We start from the raw sequence: 20,435 nt of genomic DNA, 5'->3' as shown, positions 1-20,435 counted from the left end.
CATATGGCAAGCAAAAACCTGAGAAAAAAATCCAACAAGGAAGAGGGAAATCTGAGGTTGGTCGATATTCAACTCGGCTCCTATTGAAGATACAGTGGGATATTGGTAATGTTGCACTTCCTAAGGCTTCCACTAGATGTCAACAGTCTTTAGAACCTTGTCTGATGCTTCTACTGTGAAATGGGGCCGAAAGAGAAGGGAATGAGTAAGGTCTGCCATGAGCTGACCATGCGCGTTCACATGAGGGAGCTCTGTTCCATCGCACTTCTGAAGACAATGGAATTCTCCGGTTGGAACATTATTGAAGATTTGTTAAAAACATCCTATATATTGATTCAATACATCGTTTGACATGTTTCTACTGACTGTTACGGAACTTTTTGACATTGTCTGCTTTTAGTGAACGCGCTTCGTGACTTTGGATTTGTTTACCAAACGCGCTAACAAAAGTAACTATTTGAACATAAATGTTGGACATTACCGAACAAAACAAACATTTCTTGTGGAAGTGGGAGTCCTGGGAGTGCATTCCGACGAAGATCAGCAAAAGTAAGTGAAGATTTATAATGCCATTTATGATTTTTGTTGACTGCATAATATGGCGGATATATTTGTGTCTTGATTGGGCTCTGAGCGCCGACTCAGATTATTGCATGGTTTGCTTTTTACGTAAAGCTTTTTTGAAATCTGACAGTGGTTGCATTAAGGAGAAGTGCATCTAAAATTCCATGCATAACAGTTGTATCTTTTAGCAATGTTTGAGTATTCCTGTAAATTGATGTGGCTCTGTGCAAAATCAAAGGATGTTTTGGAACTTCTGAACGTAAGGCGCCAATGTAAACTCAGATTTTTGGATATAAATATGAACTTTACCGAACAAAACATACATGTATTGTGTAACATGAAGTCCTATGAGTGTCATCTGATGAAGATCAAAGGTTAGTGATTCATTTTATCTATATTTCTGCTTTTTGTGAATCCTCTTTGGCTGGAAAGAGTTATTCTGTGAATAGGCACTCACCTAACATAATCGTTTGGTTTGCTTTCTTCGTAAAGCCTTTTTGAAATCGGACACTGTGGCTGGATTTACAAGTGTATCTTTAAAATGGTGTAAAATACATGTATGTTTGAGGAATTTTAAATTATGGGATTTCTGTTGTTTTGAATTTGGCGCCCTGCGGTTCCACTGGCTGTTGAAGAGGTGGGACGCTACCGTCCCACATACCCTAGAGAGGTTTTAACAATACTTGTTCCACCACACTTTCTCCATCACCTCAAACTTTCCAAATGCCAGTTGTTTTTCAGTTAGTTCATGGAGTATGCGTCATCATCTTCTCACCCCCGTCTCCGTGGTCAAGCTTCTCACCTACCTCTTCGTTATTGTTCAGGGGACATACTGCTGTAAGTTAACTTGCAAACTGCCTTTCCAGACCGCGCGCTGCTTTAACTAGCATATTGGTTTCAAAGCTGTCAAGGCAAAGCGTGGCTACTTTGAAGAATCTCAAAATATATTTGAATTTGTTCAACACTTTTTTGGTTACATGATTCCATACGTTTTATTTCATAGTTTTGATGGCTTCACTATTAATCTACAATTTAGAAAATAGAAAAAAGAAAGAAAAATCTTTGAATGAGTAGGTGTCCAAACTTGACTGCTGGTACTGTGTGTTATGTTAATGAACAGAAAAAGTTATTTTCTTTCAAAAACAAGGACATTTCTAAGTGACCTCAAACTTTTGAACGGTTGTGTGTGTGTGTGTGTGTGTGTACACATACAGTTGAAGTCGGAAGCTAACATACCTTAGCCAAATACATTTAAACTCAGTTTCACAATTCCTGACATTTAATCCTAGTAAGAATTCCCTGTCTTAGGTCAGTTAGGATCACCACTTTATTTTAAGAATGTGAAATGTCACAATAATAGCAGAGAGAATGATTTATTTCAGCTTTTATTTCTTTCACATTCCCAGTCGGTCAGAAGTTTACATACACTCAATTAGTATTTGGTAGCATTGCCTTTAAATTGTTTAAGTTGGGTCAAACGTTTCGAGTAGCCTTCCACAAGCATCCCACAATAAGTTGGGTGAATTTTGGCCCATTCCTCCTGACAGAGCTGGTGTAACTGAGTCAGGTTTGTAGGCCTCCTTGCTTGCACACGCTTTTTCAGTTCTGCCCACACATTTTCTATAGGATTGAGGTCAGGGCTTTGTGATGGCCACTCCAAAACCTTGACTTTGTGGTCCTTAAGGCATTTTGTCACAACTCTGGAAGTATGCTTGGGGTCATTGTCCATTTGGAAGACCCATTTGCGACCAAGCTTTAACTTCCTGACTGATCTCTTCAGATGTTGCTTCAATATATCCACAATTTTCCTCCCTCATGATGCCATCTATTTTGCAAAGTGCACCAGTCTCTCCTGGAGCTAAGCACTCCCAACAACATGATGCTGCCACCCCCGTGCTTCACGGTTGGGATGGTGTTCTTCAGCTTGCAAGCGTCTCCCTTTTCCCTCCAAACATAATGATGGTCATTATGGCCAAACAGTTCTATTTTTGTTTCATCAGACCAGAGGACAATTCTCCAAAAAGTACAATCTTTGTCCCCATGTGCAGTTGCAAACCGTAGTCTGGATTTATTATGGAGGTTTTGGTGCAGTGGCTTCTTCCTTGCTTAGCGGCCTTTCAGGTTATGTCGATATGGGACTCGTTTTACTGCGCATATAGATACTTTTGTACCCGTTTCCTCCAGCATCTTGACAAGGTCCTTTGCTGTTGTTCTGGGATTGATTTGCTTGGTTCGCACCAAAGTACGTTCATCTCTAGGAGACAGAACGCGTCTCCTTCCTGAGCGGTATGATGGCTGCGTGGTCCCATGGTGTTTATACTTGTGTACTATTGTTTGTACAGATGAACGTGGTACCTTCAGGCGTTTGGAAATTGCTCCCAAGGATGAACCAGACTTGTGGCGGTCTACAAATTTCAAGGTCTTGGTTGATTTCTTTTGATTTTCCCATGATGTCAAGCAAAGAAGTGAGTTTGAAGGTAGGCCTTGAAATACATCCACAGGTACACCTCCAATTCACTCAAATTATGTCAATTAGACTATCAGAAGACATTACATTTTCTGGAATGTTCCAAGCTGTTTAAAGGCACAGTCAACTTACTGTATGTAAACTTCTGACCCAGTGGAATTGTGATACAGTGAATTATAAGTCTAAACAATTGTTGGGAAAATTACTTGTCACGCACAAAGTAGATGTCCTAACCGACTTGCCAAAACTATAGTTTGTCAACAAGAAATTTGTGGAGTTGATGAAAAACGAGTTTAAATGACTCCAACCTAAGTGTATGTAAGCTTCCGACTTCAACTGTATATATTTTTCCCCTGTCGCCCCCCGCCGACCCATCGCCTGTCACCAAGATATGGTTATTATATCGATATTTGCACATAAAAGCACTTCCACCACAATTTCTCACGTAATACATTTTACAGACATAAAATTATCCCACCTTGCATAGCGTATGTAGTTTTGCCGACATTTGGAAAGTTCGCTGACAAAATGTGCCATTTCCATCAGGCCCGCCGTGACATGTTTTATCCAGCATGTACTTTACTCGCATTAAAAGGTTGGATGGAAACCTGGTTAAAGTTATGTAATTAGTTGATAGGTCTGTTGTTCAGTATCGGTTTCGACTGACAGCAGATCTGTTCCAAACGGGAATATTCACAAGGATCGAAAGGGAACCATACGAAAGAAAACAGAGGAGACAAATGGAATTAAACGTGGAGGGACCTACCTGAATTTGCCCAATGGAAACGCTTTGCAACAGTGCAAAACTCTTTGCAACGGTGTTACTAATGAATACACGCCAGTTGAGTAGCGATTGACAGAAGCGTACCTACCTGTGATTGTGACACCTTTCTTATAGGAGCCGGGGTAGCCAGGGCTGGCCATGACCACAGTAACTGCAGAGCTGTCCTGGTGCCACACAGGGGCGCTGGATGCCAACTTCCCCTGCAGGGTGCTCTGGAGCACCTCATACAGGTCACTCTTCAGCAAGGGCATCAGCACCTGGAACAGGGTCACGTTCAGTAGGAAGAAAATATTTTGATTCAGAGTGAAACAGGGATGTAATACTGGAATTTCAGTTTTCCCACTGCAAAATTCAGGCAAGATCGGAATTGTCCTAATAGGCACAGATTAAGGACCAGTTCATCCTCAATTAATCTTAAATTTACCCATTAGTGGAGTGCAAGTGCAGAACTTGACTTATCAGAGAGCTGATAACATAGAGCAGTAACATATACCAATAACACATGCTCACACAAACTGTTGACCAACCTGACACTCTGGGTCGCCGAAGCGACAGTTGAACTCCAGGACCTTTGGCCCCTGCTTGGTCAACATCAGCCCAGCGTACAGCACACCTGAGAGAGGACAACAACAAATAAACAAGCGAGTGAGACAAATGAAAGAGAAAGGACAAGATTTCACACCCCTTTCATTTCCTCTCAACCAGTGCTGGCTGCAGTTCATTACTCACCCACATAGGGGGCACCCTCCTCCTTCATGCCATCCACAGTCTTCTGCAGGACAGTCTCGCTGATCTGCTGCAAAAGCTCCTGAGACACCTGGACGTTTGATTGACAGACAGAGGACAAACAATAGCAGGTTGTGTAGGACTCTCTGTTCACATTCTGAGCAATGTGAGACAGTGGTGGGTGGTTGTCAAGTGTGTGTGTGTGTGTACCTGAGGGGTGGGGCAGTAGGCCCCCATGCCGCCGGTGTTGGGGCCCAGGTCGCCGTCCTGCAGGCGTTTGTGGTCCTGGGCCGGGGGCATGGGGGACACAGTGCAGCCATCACTGAAACACAGACACTATACAGGGAAGGAGAGAGCGAGAGAGTGCGAGTAAGTAGTTCGTAAATGGCAATAATGGAACCGCATATTGAATTGTCAGGGTGCATATAGGCCGACATTTTGCACAAGCAAATGGCAGTGAGCAAAATAACCATAACATTTTAAATAGACAAGGAACACACATGATTCAATGTATTCTTTGCCCAGAACTGTGCTATTTTGCGTGACAAAAATGCTGCCCGCTGTGCATGTACACGTTGGTATTTCACAAGAAAAAGAAAGAGGGCCGGACACTCACAGACACTTCTTCTCCCTCCAGCAGTTCCTCCACCACCACAGTTTCCCCAGCAGAGCCGAACATTTTGTCCTGCAACAGAGATGGATTTGTTGAGTCGCGCCGAATACAACTGGTGTAGAAATGCTTGCTTACCAGCCCTTCCCAACGATGCAGAGTTTAAAAATACTATTTTAATTAAAACAAAAGATGAATAAAATATAAAGTACACAAGAATGGAGCTATATAAAAAAGGGAGTACCAGATCAATGTGCAGAGGTACAAGGTATTTGATGTAGATATGTACATGAAGGCAGGGTAAAGTGACTAGGAATCATTAGGATAGGTAAGAGTAAAATAAAAAAAACTGCACGCATGTGTTGGTATGTGCACGTATATAGTGCGAGAGATTATATACACACACACACACTCATAGTCTAGCGAGTGTGCGTAAGTGACACCTCATCTCACCCAAAATAACAAAATTCAAGACACTCATAGTCTAGCGAGTGTGCGTAAGTGACACCTCATCTCACCCAAAATAACAAAATTCAAGGCCGATTCTTATGAAAACTGCTGTACTGAGGTAAACCCACAGAAAACATTTGTGACAATCAAAAGAGGATAGACTGTGGTATTCTGTCAGTACATGAACACAGAAGAGGATAAATAAGCCAACCAGAAAGGGGAAAGAGACTGGTAGTAGCAAGGGGTGGGCATTTGAAATTTCACTATTCTAATGTCATTTTTTTTCTTCTGATATCCAGATAGTCCCCCAAAAATATACATTTCAGAATTACTCTACCCTTTTGATCAATCGTGACGCAAAATGCCACAATAGCAGACAATGCCCCGTTTTTTTTCTGGGGGTAGCTTTTGGCTAAAAGTAGCTTAGGCAAACCGCAACAGTGAACGAAGACTGACGAGGGAGAAAGTTGTATTTTCAAGCAAATTATCACTTTGTGCATCAGAATTGTAGGCTACATTTACAGTGTGCAACTGAAAACAATATACTGTCAAAGCCACATTATGTCTGAAGCAGCAGTAGCTCAGTAAACTACATAAACACTACATTCCAAAGTTTGAAATGCTTAATTTTTATAAAACTAACGTCATGGTATATCTTTGTGTGGAACAATGTTACAGACAATCTACACTGAACAAAAATACAAAAGCAACGTGTTGGTCCCATGTTTCATGAGCTGAATTTTTTTTTAAATCCCAGAACTTTTCCAGACGCACAAAATTATTATTTCTCTAAAATGTTTGCTAACATATCAAGAAGCTGATTAAACAGCATGATCATTACACAGGTGCACCTTGGGCTGGGACAATAAAAAGGCCACCTTAAAAATGTGCAGTTTTGTAACAACACAATGCCACAGACGTCTCAAGTTAAGGGAGCATGCAATTGGCATGATGACTACAGGAATGTCCACCAGAGCTGTTGTTCATTTCTCTACCATAAGCTGCCTCCAACGTTGTTTTAGAGAATTTAGCAGTACGTCCAACCGGCCTCACAAGCCCAGACCACATGTAACAACGCCAGCCTAGGACCTCCACATCCAGCTACAACACCTGCGGGATCATCTGAGGGGAAGTGGGGGCTCCTGAGGAGTATTAATAAAGCCTTTTTGTGGAGAAAAAAAATAAAAAACAGATTGGCTGGGCCTGGCTCCAAGGCACTCATGACGGCACTCCTGCCCCGTCATGTGATGCATAGAATAAGGCCTAATGAATTTAGAATTTCCTTATAATGAATTGTAACTCAGTAAAATGGTTGAAATTGTTGCGTTTATATTTGTAGCCTCTCGGCCTAATTTCTGAACTGTGATTTGAACAAACATTCCAAAAATACTGTGTGTGTGTGTGTATATATACACTGCTCAAAAAAATAAAGGGAACACTTAAACAACACAATGTAACTCCAAGTCAATCACACTTCTGTGAAATCAAACTGTCCACTTAGGAAGCAACACTGATTGACAATAAATTTCACATGTGGTTGTGCAAATGGAATAGACAACAGGTGGAAATTATAGGCAATTAGCAAGACACCCCCAATAAAGGAGTGGTTCTGCAGGTGGTGACCACAGATCACTTCTCAGTTCCTATGCTTCCTGGCTGATGTTTTGGTCACTTTTGAATGCTGGCGGTGCTTTCACTCTAGTGTAGCAGGAGACGGAGTCTACAACCCACACAAGTGGCTCAGGTAGTGCAGCTCATCCAGGATGGCACATCAATGCGAGCTGTGGCAAGAAGGTTTGCTGTGTCTGTCAGCGTAGTGTCCAGAGCATGGAGGCGCTACCAGGAGACAGGCCAGTCATCAGGGAGACGTGGAGGAGGCCGTAGGAGGGAACAACCCAGCAGCAGGACCGTTGCTTCCTAAGTGGACAGTTTGATTTCACAGAAGTGTGATTGACTTGGAGTTAATGTGTTGTTTAAGTGTTCCCTTTATTTTTTGAAGCAGTATATATATATATATTTATAATATATATATATATTATTATATATATATATACAGTAATCCCTCGTTTATCGCGGGGGTTACGTTCCGAAAATGACCCGCGTAAGTGAAATCCGCGAAATAGAAAACTTTTTTTTTTTTTACAATTAGCAACTATTACATGTATACAAATACAGTGACTCACGTGTAGGCCGTTTCGTCGACATTATGGGTTTAGGAGATGTTCGAAATTACAAGATAATTTGGCCAACTTAATGTAAATTTGCCAAGCTGTTTTAATGTACGTACACATAACTGCACGAGACGACAAAATGATAGCACAATTCGTAGCATGTTTTGATACAAGAAGCGGGAGTGAGTTTTTAGCGAATCAGAATGCAGAGCACAATGCACCAAAAAAAAAAAAAAATGCATTATGAAAATCCGCGAAATAGCGAATCCGCGATAAGTGAACCGCGAAGTGGCGAGGGATCCACTGTATATATATATACACACACACACAGTGGGGAGAACAAGTATTTGATAACCTGCAAAATCGTCAGTGTTTCCTACTTACAAAGCATGTAGAGGTCTGTAATTTATCATAGGTACACTTCAACTGTGAGAGACGGAATCTAAAACAAAAATCCAGAAAATCACATTGTATGATTTTTAAGTAATTAATTAGCATTTTATTGCATGACATAAGTATTTGATACATCAGAAAAGCATAACTTAATATTTGGTACAGAAACCTTTGTTTGCAATTACAGAGATCATATGTTTCCTGTAGTTCTTGACCAGGTTTGCACACACTGCAGCAGGGATTTGGCCCACTCCTCCATACAGACCTTCAGATCCTTCAGGTTTCGGGGCAGTCGCTGGGCAATACGAACTATCAGCTCCCTCCAAAGATTTTCTATTGGGTTCATATCTGGAGACTGGCTAGGCCACTCCAGGACCTTGAGATGCTKCTTACGGAGCCACTCCTTAGTTGCCCTGGCTGTGTGTTTCAGGTCGTTGTCATGCTGGAAGACCCAGCCACGACCCATCTTCAATGCTCTTACTGAGGAAAGGAGGTTGTTGGCCAAGATCTCACGATACATGGCCCCATCCATCCACCCCTCAATACGGTGCAGTCGTCCTGTCCCCTTTGCAGAAAAGCATCACCAAAGAATGATGTTTCCACCGCCATGCTTCACGGTTGGGATGGTGTTCTTGGGGTTGTACTCATCCTTCTTCTTCCTCCAAACACAGCGAGTGGAGTTTAGATCAAAAAGCTCTGTTTTTGTCTCATCAGACCACATGACCTTCTCCCATTCCTCCTCTGGATCATCCAGATGGTCAGTGGAAAGGTTGGAGTCTGTTTGATTGAGTGTGTGGACAGGTGTCTTTTATACAGGTAACGAGTTCAAACAGGTGCAGTTAATAGAGGTAATGAGTGGAGAACAGGAGGGCTTCTTAATGAAAAACTAACAGGTCTGTGAGAGCCGGAATTCTTACTGGTTGGTAGGTGATCAAATAATTATGTCATGCAATAAAATGCAAATGAATTACTTAAAAATCATACAATGTGATTTTCTGGATTTTTGTTGTGTGTACCTATGATAAAAATTACAGACCTCTACATGCTTTGTAAGTAGGAAAACCTGCAAATTCGGCAGTGTATCAAATACTTGTTCTCCCCACTGTATATATAAATAAAAACTATTTAAAAAGGCATCGTTTTTTTTGGTCCTCCAATAAATCGGTATCGGTGTTGAACAATCCCAATCGGTCAACCTCTAATGCAAACCTTTCTGATCCACCTACTGTCAGTGCCCACAGATACAGCATACCCTCTCGGAATCATAGCCTTAACTATTAGGGTGGGAAATGCAAAACTGACTTTGGGTCACTTTGAAACTATACCTTCATTATGTCCAGCACAGCCTGGCAGGCCTCCTCCTGGTCCTTGGCCACAATGACACCCTTCCCTGCAGCCAGGCCACTGGCCTTCACCACCAGAGCAGGAAAACTGGCCCTGGGGTTAAAGGTTAGAGAGCCACAGAGCCAGGGTCAATTATATTTCAGTTCAGGAGATGGGGTACAAATTCATCATGACAGACTACATGGACTTGTCCAATTAGAAACACTGTTTTCCATGAACATGACCCCATCTCTCCAACAACTTCACCCCCACCCCGGTACTGACGTGCGGATGTAGCTGCAGGCCTCCTGGGGGTCGGTGAAGGAGCACCAGTTGGCTGTGGGGATGCCGTGACGGTCCATAAAGGCCTTGGAGAAACTCTTACTGGCCTCCAGCTGGGCAGCCTTCGCCGAAGGGCCGAAACACTGGACCCCCACCGCTTGCAGGTCATCTACCATGCCTGGGGGGTGCAGATGGGATTGGAACGAGGGAGAGAGGGACCAGAGAATGGGGGGAAAGGAAAAGCATTATATTTATAGTGCATTGATAATAATTATACATTTAAATGAGTCAATTAAGAACAAATTCTTATTTACAATGACTGCAATCGTGGCAATTCCTTTGTACCTGTACTGTTTCAGATGGCTGAATATGAGATGGGGAAGATAAGTATGTGTTCCACTCACCTGCTGCCAGAGGCACCTCGGGCCCTACCAACACCAGCCCCACACTATGCTCCTTACAGAACTGAGCCAGGATAGAGTGGTTACTCACAGACACCTCTATGCAGAAGGGGGGAGACACACACAAATTTCAGATGCAACGGAGTGGCTAAGAGTTTTACTAGATCATACAATTCCTAGTCATGTCAGGTGATCATAAAAGACCCCAGACAGATCATGATATGCGAAACAGTTATGCGTGTCCTTCTCACCAGAGTTGGAGATCTTTCCACAGTTGGCGGTGCCAGCATTCCCCGGTGCAACCAGGACCTCCTGGATGTGTGGTGACTGTGCCAGCTTCCATGCCAGGGCGTGTTCCCGCCCACCACTGCCAATCACCAGCACCCGCTCTGCCATGGCAACTGAATGACAGGTAGATGAAAGAACCAATCACAAAACATGCACACATGATCAAATCACATCATCGAACAAGGATGGTGCTCATTAAGACATCATGGAACTTTCATATAAAAATTAATTCTGTAGAACAGACATACGTCTCTGTCATGTAGAATAAAGAAACTTGTCAGCTCTATTCAATACATTTCTATCTGCAACCTTCAGAACATTGCACCCTTCTGAATTCAACCCAGGTTAGTCACTGGGCACTAACAGCGACAGTAAATAAAACAGCTTCTCCAATCACTTAATTTATAATCCATAAAGGAAGATATTTAAATGCATGTGAAAATTGACCTATGGTGCAGGGGGTTTGCAAATGAGGACCTTACCCAAGGCCTCATCACCAGGCTGCTGTGAAGAATTGGTGACCTTTTGCTGGGGCCTAGCACTTAAAATCACCTATTCATACGTCACATTGGTAGGGACACGGCCACCCATAAAAATCTGTCTCCAATTAGTTGTCATTGTGCAAGAGCCCATTCTGTGTAGGGACCCATTAAAAACTGTAATTTGCATTAAAAAAAGATGTGGGTGTCATATCATGTATCAGTGTGTTAATGACAGTAGAAACAAGTTGGGGGGGACTAACATGTACAACCCCTTGAATACTGTATGCGTTTCATTTTCCTCAAAGACACTGTAGCTCAGGGATGGGCAGCCCATCATAATGACTTCAGATTTTTTGTTGGTCCCCACCCGCATCAAAGTTTGCTATCACTGTTGTAGATGGACAATATTGGGGTGGAAGAAGTGGAGGACATGCCTTTGCCCCAATCAATAAACGCTCACACACAATAAATAAACCAAGGGGTCAGAGTTTAAACCAGTCCCATCTCCCATCTTAGTGGAGCAATGTTCAGTTGCCAAACGTTATCTAACGTTGCAGATAGAAATGTGTGAATAGAGCCAATTTGCTTTCTTATTCTACATATTAGAGGCATGTTTGATCTACATAGCATATTTCTATCTGAATGTTCAACCCTGCTGAACGTGCACCTGGAAGATCATGGCCAGAAGGGATAAATTGTCAAATTAACGTCAGATTTGACTTTTTATGGCGGGTTAGGAGAACTTAAGCAACAGGCTAGGATAATTAGGTTTGCTTAAATAAAAACCATGACCAACCAGGAATGGCCTATAAGCCTCTGTACAAAATCTAGGTTACATCAGCAGACTATCAAATAGGAGCTTTTACATAGATAATGTGAGTAGCAGGATGCGCGTGGTTCCCAATTAGTCGACTCGCTCCCTTTGATTGGAAACAAGCACTCGTGACTCGAGGCAATGGAACTATTAATTTAGAGGTTTGAGAACTTTGAGAGATAATTTTGCAATTTTTTTTTTTTACAAATGATTGTCCGCAGCCCATCGCTTTTTTTATCAGCACAATTGATGCAAGTATTACTAAAACTACACGGTGGAAAAATAGCAACTTTTTTACTAAGTTTGATGACCAGTGATGGCAGAATGAGCCCACTAGCTACAATATCACAAATGTGGGTGGAATGCCTCCACAAGCAAAGTTAAACTACATAACTTAGATAGCTACAGCAGCTAGCAACAACTGTAGCCAGTTACCTACAGCGTTTGAGTTTAGCCACACTAACAAGTTCATTGACGCATCTATATATTTGCAGCCACATGCAAAAATACTGCGACAAAAATCACCCTCATTCGAAATTAGCAGTGTAACGTTACTTGTATTTTTATCTAGGTATTGTAGCCAACTTCCCAGTTGATTCCAAGTTGTAGTTAGCATCGCATCACGATGGTAAAACGGACTCAGTGACCACACGCGCAACACTGCAAGTTCTCATTAAAAAAAGTATATTAAAGCCAAACTCACATGTATCTTGTGTAGTGGCAAGTTCGTATTTTTGATAACAGCGCCCACGTCCAGATTTATTTTCCTTGCCCACAGCTGGGGGCAGACTACCTTGTGTGTGCACACACAGAGTATTGCAGCGTTAAAGTGCTAGTCGAAACTAGCAAACTGGTACATTTTCGACTTATAACTGGTTGTAGTTATACACGTGCCGCGTTCAACAATTTAACTTTTCTGACTTTTTTTTAGTTCCAACTAATGACTTGAACAAAGCATATCAACTCTCAAACCACGTGGACCCTAAATGATACGCAACTGTGTTTGTTTATCTTTTAAACGCGGGACAAATAATGGATATGTAACTTCTATAGGCCATTGATTTAGGTAGTGTCTAGTAAAAGGTCTTAAGATAAAGTCTATCATGTACATATCAAGTTTTATTTCTGTAAAACATGTTTTAACTTCCTTAGCCTGTAGTCGTTTTTTTTCATTCAGAGAATCATGGGAGTTGTAATTTTTAGGCCAACCCTATATTTTTTTGCCTGTAGAGCACATATGTCAGAGTCAAGGCCCGCGGGCCACATCCGGCCCGCGAGAAGGTTTTTTACGGCCCCTGGGATGATCTTGATTTATTATTAGAACCGGCCCGCAGACCGCAGCAAGCCGGCAGCCCGCAGATCTTTTACACGCACCAATACTACATTTCCCACAATGCAACGGTGACGCACCGAGCAGTAGGCTGCTTCATTTCAATATTTATTGGCACAGCAGTCGTCAGCATCACAGTAAAATTAACTTTCAGATACCCATCAAAAATGGCAAAACGGAAGGTGGACACTGAGAACCGGGGGTTTCAAACAAGGTGGGAGTGCGAGTATATGTTCCACGGAGGTAGCTGGAAAACCTGTGTGTCTTCTGTGTGGAGAAAGTGTGGCGGTACTGAAAGAGTATAATCTGAGACGACATTATGAAACGAAACACGCGGACAAAAACAAGAATATGGACATGGAACAAAGGCTACAAAAGGCAGAGGAATTAAAACGAGGCCTCAAATCTCGCAGGCTCTGTTCAAAAGCCAAATCAGGGCAGGCTGCTGTCAAGGCCAGTTTTATTTTGGCAGAAGAGATCGCTAAATCAGCCCGGCCATTTACGGAGGGGGTTTCATCAAAACTGCATGATTAAAGTTTGTGACGAAGTTTGCCCAGAAAAAAGGCAACTCTTTTTAAATGTGAGTCTGAGCAGAACACCCATTGCCGAGAGAGTAGACCAGTTGTCCATCAATCTAAAGAGCAGCTTGTGAAAAAGGGAAAAGATTTCATTGCATATTCCTTGGCTGTGGATGAGAGCACCGACATTTTGACATTGCCCAGTTGTCAATTTTCATCCGCGGAGTGGCACTCCAGCCTAAGCGTGACAGAGGAGTTTTTGGCTTTACGTCCTATGCATGGCACAACTACGGGGCATGATTTGTATGAAGAGGTGTCAAGATGTGTAAATGAGATGGAGTGCCTTGGGAAAAAACTCGTGGGTTTGACAACCGACGGAGCACCTGCGATGTGTGGCCACAGGAGCGGACTGGTGGCGAAGATACGGGAAAAGATGCAAGAGGAAAACGCGACAGGTGAGCTGACAGCTTATCATTGTATCATACACCAGGAAGCGTTGTGCGGTAAAGCCTTGAAAATGGAGCATGTAATGAGCATCATCACGCGCACAGTTAACTTTATAGAGCCAAAGGTTTGAATCACCGCCAGTTCAAGGCATTTCTGACGGAGTTAGAAACGGAGCATGGTGATTTGCCTTAATCACACAGAGGTGCGATGGCTAAGCCAGGGAAAGGTGCTTCAAAGATGTTTCGAGCTTCGTGAGGAGATTTGTCTGTTCTTGGACAGCAAAGGGAAAGACACAACACAACTCCGAGACGAAATGTTTCTGTGTGAAATGGCTTTTCTGTGTGACATTACGAGTCATCTGAATGCAATGAACTTGCAGCTGCCAGGGTCGGGATCATGTCATCTCTGATATGTACAGTACAGTGAAGGCATTTAAAACCAAACTGACTCTGTGGGAGACGCAGATGCGGAAAGAAAATTTGAGCCCACTTTCCCAGCTGCCAGACCATGAAAGAGAAGCTCTCTACCAGTGCGTTCCGAGCGCACAGTTGGCTGATAAAATAGGTATGCTTGCCGCTGACTTTCGACGCCGATTTGCTGACTTTGAAGCACAAAAAAGCAGGTTGGAACTGCTCGGTAACCCATTTGCTGTTGACTGGAAAGCTCACCACCAAACTCCAAATGGAGTTGATTGACCTCCAATGCAATGATGCACTGAGGGCAAAATATGCGGCAGTGGGTGCTCGGATTTCGCCCGTTTCCCTCCCCGACACAATGCCCCAGCTGCGCATCCAGGCTGCTCAAACGTTGTCTATCGTTTGGCAGACATACCTGTGTGAACAACTGTTTTCTTTGGATGACCCTGAACAAAACATCACACAGAAGTCGACTTACTGCTGAACACTCCACTCAATTCTGAGGATTTCCTCAGCTCAGAGCCTTACCCCGAACATTGATGAACTTGTGGAAAAGATGGACACCCAAGTATCACCCTCAACCTCAAACAAGTGAACATTACGTGCAATCACATATTTAGAGTTTTTACTCAGTTCAAGTTTAAAGTTAAAGTTTAATATTTGTTTTCACTGCATGTTACTTCTCCTTAAACAAAGTGTTGTTTTTGATTAATAGATTTTTGCACTTTATTTTTTGTATTTCAATCCAATTATATTTTAAAAATATTTCAGTTGAGTGGATGATAGAAAATTGCTATTATAGTTTTTTTCTTTGAAGTAAATTTAGCCCACTTTTGCTAAAATAGAAAATATAGGCTACTGATGGTGCCTTGAATACCGGTTTCTTTCATTTAATGTTCATGTTATGGGGATTTTTATATAAAGGAAATTTGTCTTTTGTGTCTGTTGAAAATTAAAGATTACTGACAGAGCATAAGAAAATATTGCTTTATTTATCTGATCATATTGGAATATATTTGTTAGGTTTTCAGTAGGTTCAATTAGGTTCACTAGACTATATGCGTCATTTAAAATTTTTTCAATGAACATTCGAACAGTCCGGCCTCGGCTTGTAGCTAAATTTTTTATTTGGCCCTCCGTCCATTTGACTTTGACACCCCTGCTGTAGAGCATGGTTATTCAACTCTTAAAGGCCCTGAGTGTCAATCTGGGGTTCTGCATTGTCCGTGCTGCATTTGAGGATATGGCCTCTGCAGAAGTCAGGCATTCATACTTCTTGCTCTTGTGGAGCTGCACAGAGCTGTTGAGAAGGAAGTTGTTTAGATACAATCTGTTGTTGTTTTGTCACACTGCTTTTCTTTATCTTGGCCGGTCGCAGTTGTAATTGAGAACTTGTTCTCAACTGGCCTACCTGATTAAATAAAGGTGAATAAAAAAATACATGTAAAAAAATAAAAAATACAGGACCTCCACCCTCACCTACTGTCAGCCAATCATGCCAATGCAGAGCTATATGGACCCTCAGCATTGTAAAAGCCCATTTATGCTTGATCCAAAAATGAGGCGCCATATGGATGGTGTGACGCAATTGGCGAGCACCTGGAAGAATGCAGAGGCCACAATGAGTTAGTACCGCATGGCAGTGTGCCTCTCAAATGTGTAATAATGCGGATGGCTCCATATACACTGCTCAAAAAAAAATAAGGGAACACTAAAATAACACATCCTAGATCTGAATGAATGAAATATTCTGATTAAAATACTTTTTCTTTACATAGTTGAATGTGCTGACAACAAAATCACACACAAAAATGATCATGGAAATCAAATTTATCAACCCACGGAGGTCTGGATTTGGAGTCACACTCAAAATTAAGTGGAAAACCACACTACAGGCTAATCCAACTTTGATGTAATGTCCTTAAAACAAGTCAAAATGAGGCTCAGTAGTGTGTGTGGCGTCCACGTGCCTGTATGACCTCCCTACAACGCCTGGGCATGCTCCTGATGAGGTGGCGGATGGTCTCCTGAGGGATCTCCTCCCAGACCTGGACTAAAGCATCCGCCAACTCCTGGACAGTCTGTGGTGCAACGTGGCGTTGGGGATGGGCGACACATGATGTCCAGATGTGCTCAATTGGATTCAGGTCTGGGGAACGGGCGGGCCAGTCCATAGCATCAATGCCTTCCTCTTGCAGGAAACTGCTGACACCTCCAGCCACATGAGGTCTAGCATTGTCTTGCATTAGGGGAACCCAGGCCAACCGCACCAGCATATGGTCTCACAAGGGGTCTGAGAATCTCATCTCGGTACCTAATGGCAGTCAGGCTACCTCTGGCGAGCACATGGAGGGCTGTGCGGCCCCCAAAGAAATGCCACCCCACACCATGACTGACCCACCGCCAACCGGTCATGCTGGAGGATGTTGCAGGCAGCAGAACGTTCTCCACGGCATCTCCAGACTCTGTCACGTCTGTCACATGTGCTCATGTCTCACTGTGAACCTGCTTTCATCTGTGAAGAGCCAGGGCGCCAGTGGCGAATTTGCCAATCTTGTGTTCTCTGGCAAATGCCAAACGTCCTGCACGGTGTTGGGCTGTAAGCACAACTCCCACCTGTGGAGTCGGCCTCATACCACCTCATGGAGTCTGTTTCTGACCGTTTGAGAAGACACATGACATTTGTGGCCTGCTAAAGGTCATTTTGCAGGGCTCTGGCAGTGCTCCACCTGCTCACCTTGCACAAAGGCGGAGGTAGCGGTCCTGCTGCTGGGTTGTTGCCCTCCTACGGCTCCTCCACGTCTCCTGATGTACTGGCCTGTCCCTGGTAGCGCCCCATGCTCTGGACCTACGCTGACAGACACAGCAACCTTCTTGCCACAGCTCGCATTGATGTGCCATCCTGGATGAGCTGCACTACCTGAGCCACTTGTGTGGGTTGTAGACTCCGTCTCATGCTACACTAGAGTGAAAGCACCGCCAGCATTCAAAAGTGACAAAACATCAGCAGGAAGCATAGGAATGAGAAGTGGTCTGTGGTCACCACTGCAGAACACTCCTTTTTGGGGGTGTCTTGCTAATTGCCTATAATTTCACCTTTTGTCTATTCCATTTGCAACACCAGCAATGTGAAATGTATTGTCAATCAGTGTTGCTTCCTAAGTGGACAGTTTGATTTCACAGAAGTGTGAATGACTTGGAGTTACATTGTGTTGTTTAGGTGTTCCCTTTATTTTTTGAGCAGTGTAGCTCTGCATTGACATGATTGATTGACCGCAGGGGGGAGGTCCTGTATAAACACAAACTCACTTCCTTGACAACTTCCTTCAAAACAGCTCTGAACTGCTCCGCAAAGCAAGTATGAATGTCCTGACTTCTGCAGAGGCCACATTCTTCCTGACTTCTGCAGAGGCCACATTCTTCCTGACTTCTGCAGAGGCCATATCACCGTAAATGATTCAGCACGGCCAATTCCGATGTCAGATTGACCATGCAGCGCCTATTAAGCCTTTTACAACATTTTAGATGCTCACTGCGATGCGGTACTGAGCTCACTTTGGCCTCTGCGCCAATGGAGGTTCCGTATTTGCGTCACCATCTATACGGCGCCTCAGACCACATTTCCGGGTCAAGCTTAAATTGGCTCTTACGCTATGAGGTCCGGAGCCTGCTGGTTTTCTGTTCTACTTGATAATTAATTGCAACCACCTGGTCTCCCAAGTCTAAATCAGTCCCTGATTAGAGGGTAACAACGAAAAAACACAGTGAAACGGTCTTCGAGTTCCAGAGTTGAGTTTGAGACCTGGAGAGTATGTACTTTCTTGCAACAAGTTTGTTATATTTAGTTTGTTATTTGTTATTATTTTGTGTAGAGGTGCTGACTAACGGCAAGTAAACTGTAATCTCTGAGAGAACAACATTTTGAGCAAAAAGTTCATTCGTACCTCCCCCCAAATCCATCCATAGAAACCTTCGGCAGGATTGTTGAAAATTATGAACGTGACCTACTGAAAGACAAACAGAAACACAAATCCTATGATAACCTAAGTAGAGACGAGAGAATGTCTCTTAAGGACTTTACAATCAGATCCTTCGATTATCATGAGAAAATGTGACAAAGGAAGAGGAATTTGCAAACAAAACAAATGTGACTATGTGAATGAATGTCACCGACATGAATTATGACCCTACCCTAGAATTCCAGCATAATATCACATCCACAGTGGAAAACTGTTTGGAATCAGGACAAATAACCAATTTCTGTGAAATTTCATAAGATACCAACTTTTTATAGAGTCGCTAAATTAATCCAAAAAGTGTCTCCTCCCCCAGGTAGACCCATTGTAGCTGCATTTGACTCTGTGATTCCAACATTTCTAAGTTTGTGGAACACCACATTAAACCGATGGTTGAGAATCTCCCATCTTATGTCAAATACAAGACATTAGTCACATGATCTCATTGATATAGGGCTTAAGGATACCAGAGGGCACCCTGCTGGGCACTTTTGATGTGGAGAGCTTGTACACTAACATTCCACACACTGGAGGCTTGCAGGCACTGCAGCACTTCCTTCAGCAGAGAGACCCTACCCTTGCTTCATCCAATGATTGCATCTTGTAACTCACTGAACTGGTATTATCCAAAAACTACTTTGTCTTTGTATCAGACTTTTTCCTTCAAATTCGGGGTGTAACCATGGGCTTCCACTATGCAAACCTGTATGTGGGACAATTTGAGGAAGCACTCATTTACAAAACAGAGACACAGCCCCTACTTTCTAAAACCTTCCTATGGAAGAGATACATAGATGATGTCTTTGGCTCTGGGAAGAAAGTCAGCAGGAACTAAATTAATTCCAAACTCCGCTAAACGAGAGCTCTGAATATCTCCCATTTACCATGCAGACTGATGAGAGACAAATAAACTACCTGGACTTATGGATCATCAAAGAGAATGCTCCATTACACACAGACTTATCCACAAAGCCCACAGTCCGCAATACCCTGCTGCGTGCGGATAGTATGCATCCCCTTCCCCTCAAGAATGGTCTACCATATAGCCAGTTGCGCAGGGTTAAACTAATCTGTGGCCACGAGTCAGATTTTGACAGCAATGCTAAGAAAATGACAGATAAATTCAAAATGAGAAGCTACAAGGACAAAACCCTTGATGCTGCAATGCTGAAAATATCTCAAACACCAAGCTAAAAACTAAACCGAAGAAGATAAACAATTCAACAGTGTGTGTTCAGAGAAAATGAAAGCAATCCTGACAAAGCACTGGCATATTTTGCAATCAGACAAAACAATTGCGCATCTCTTCAAGGAACCCCCACTGGTAGTCTATAAGCATGGTCACAGTATTGGGGATAGCTTAGTGAGATCTGACCTTCCCCCTGAGCCCACTCAGACACTCTTGACACCCATTCCGAATGGGAACTATAAATGTGGCTCATGCACACAGTGCAATAGCACTACAAAAACATACTTCTTCAGACACCCACATATCCGTTAGTGGTATCATCTCATGCAAGACAAAGAAAGTAATCTATCTCATCACCTGCTCATTGAGAAAGCCTACGTAGGACAAACAAAAAGACAAGTAAAATAACGCATAGCTGAACACCGCAGCTCAATCAGGTGTAAGAAGACTGACTATCCAGTAGCAGAGCACTTTGTTGAAGCTAACCATCCTATCTCTTCCATCAAATACACAGACATTGAGCATGTTCACCTACCAAGGAGAGGAGGTAACATTGAGATCCTACTACTACAGAGGGAGGCCTACCGGATATCCTGTCTAAAAACATTGACCCCTAGTGGTCTGAAAATTTACTTGGATCTCAGGCGCATCATATGAACAATAACTTTTTATGAACAAGTCTTATAAATTCATACATCATTTCTACGGGTTATCAATGTAACCGATGTGAAATGGCTAGCTAGGTAGCGGTGGTGCGCGCTAGC

General features: G+C 42.9%; 1 protein-coding gene across 3 annotated transcripts in view; it reads right to left on the bottom strand.

The window, feature by feature from the left end:
- The window catches only part of LOC111953616 (trifunctional purine biosynthetic protein adenosine-3), a 35,400-nt gene extending 22,654 nt beyond the window's left edge, over nucleotides 1–12,746 (bottom strand). For 2 of the 3 annotated variants that reach the window (XM_023973000.2, XM_023973001.2), the window contains exons 1-10: nucleotides 12,459–12,746; nucleotides 10,423–10,572; nucleotides 10,175–10,270; nucleotides 9,774–9,948; nucleotides 9,491–9,602; nucleotides 5,158–5,226; nucleotides 4,752–4,877; nucleotides 4,545–4,632; nucleotides 4,343–4,428; nucleotides 3,904–4,072 (exon numbers count right to left, since the gene is read on the bottom strand). In XM_023973000.2, coding sequence (XP_023828768.1) covers nucleotides 3,904–4,072; nucleotides 4,343–4,428; nucleotides 4,545–4,632; nucleotides 4,752–4,877; nucleotides 5,158–5,226; nucleotides 9,491–9,602; nucleotides 9,774–9,948; nucleotides 10,175–10,270; nucleotides 10,423–10,567 — 1,066 coding nt within the window. In that variant the 5' untranslated portion in view covers nucleotides 10,568–10,572; nucleotides 12,459–12,746. The remainder of the gene's footprint in view (nucleotides 1–3,903; nucleotides 4,073–4,342; nucleotides 4,429–4,544; nucleotides 4,633–4,751; nucleotides 4,878–5,157; nucleotides 5,227–9,490; nucleotides 9,603–9,773; nucleotides 9,949–10,174; nucleotides 10,271–10,422; nucleotides 10,573–12,458) is intronic. The other variant, XM_023973004.2, reaches the window with a different exon arrangement.
- Nucleotides 12,747–20,435: the final 7,689 nt, after the last annotated feature.

The sequence above is a fragment of the Salvelinus sp. IW2-2015 genome, linkage group LG27 (genome assembly GCF_002910315.2).
Source record: "Salvelinus sp. IW2-2015 linkage group LG27, ASM291031v2, whole genome shotgun sequence".
Taxonomy (NCBI): Eukaryota; Metazoa; Chordata; class Actinopteri; order Salmoniformes; family Salmonidae; genus Salvelinus; species Salvelinus sp. IW2-2015.
The sequence above is the reverse complement of the archived record's forward strand: the minus strand, read 5'-3'. Positions and strand labels throughout refer to the sequence as shown.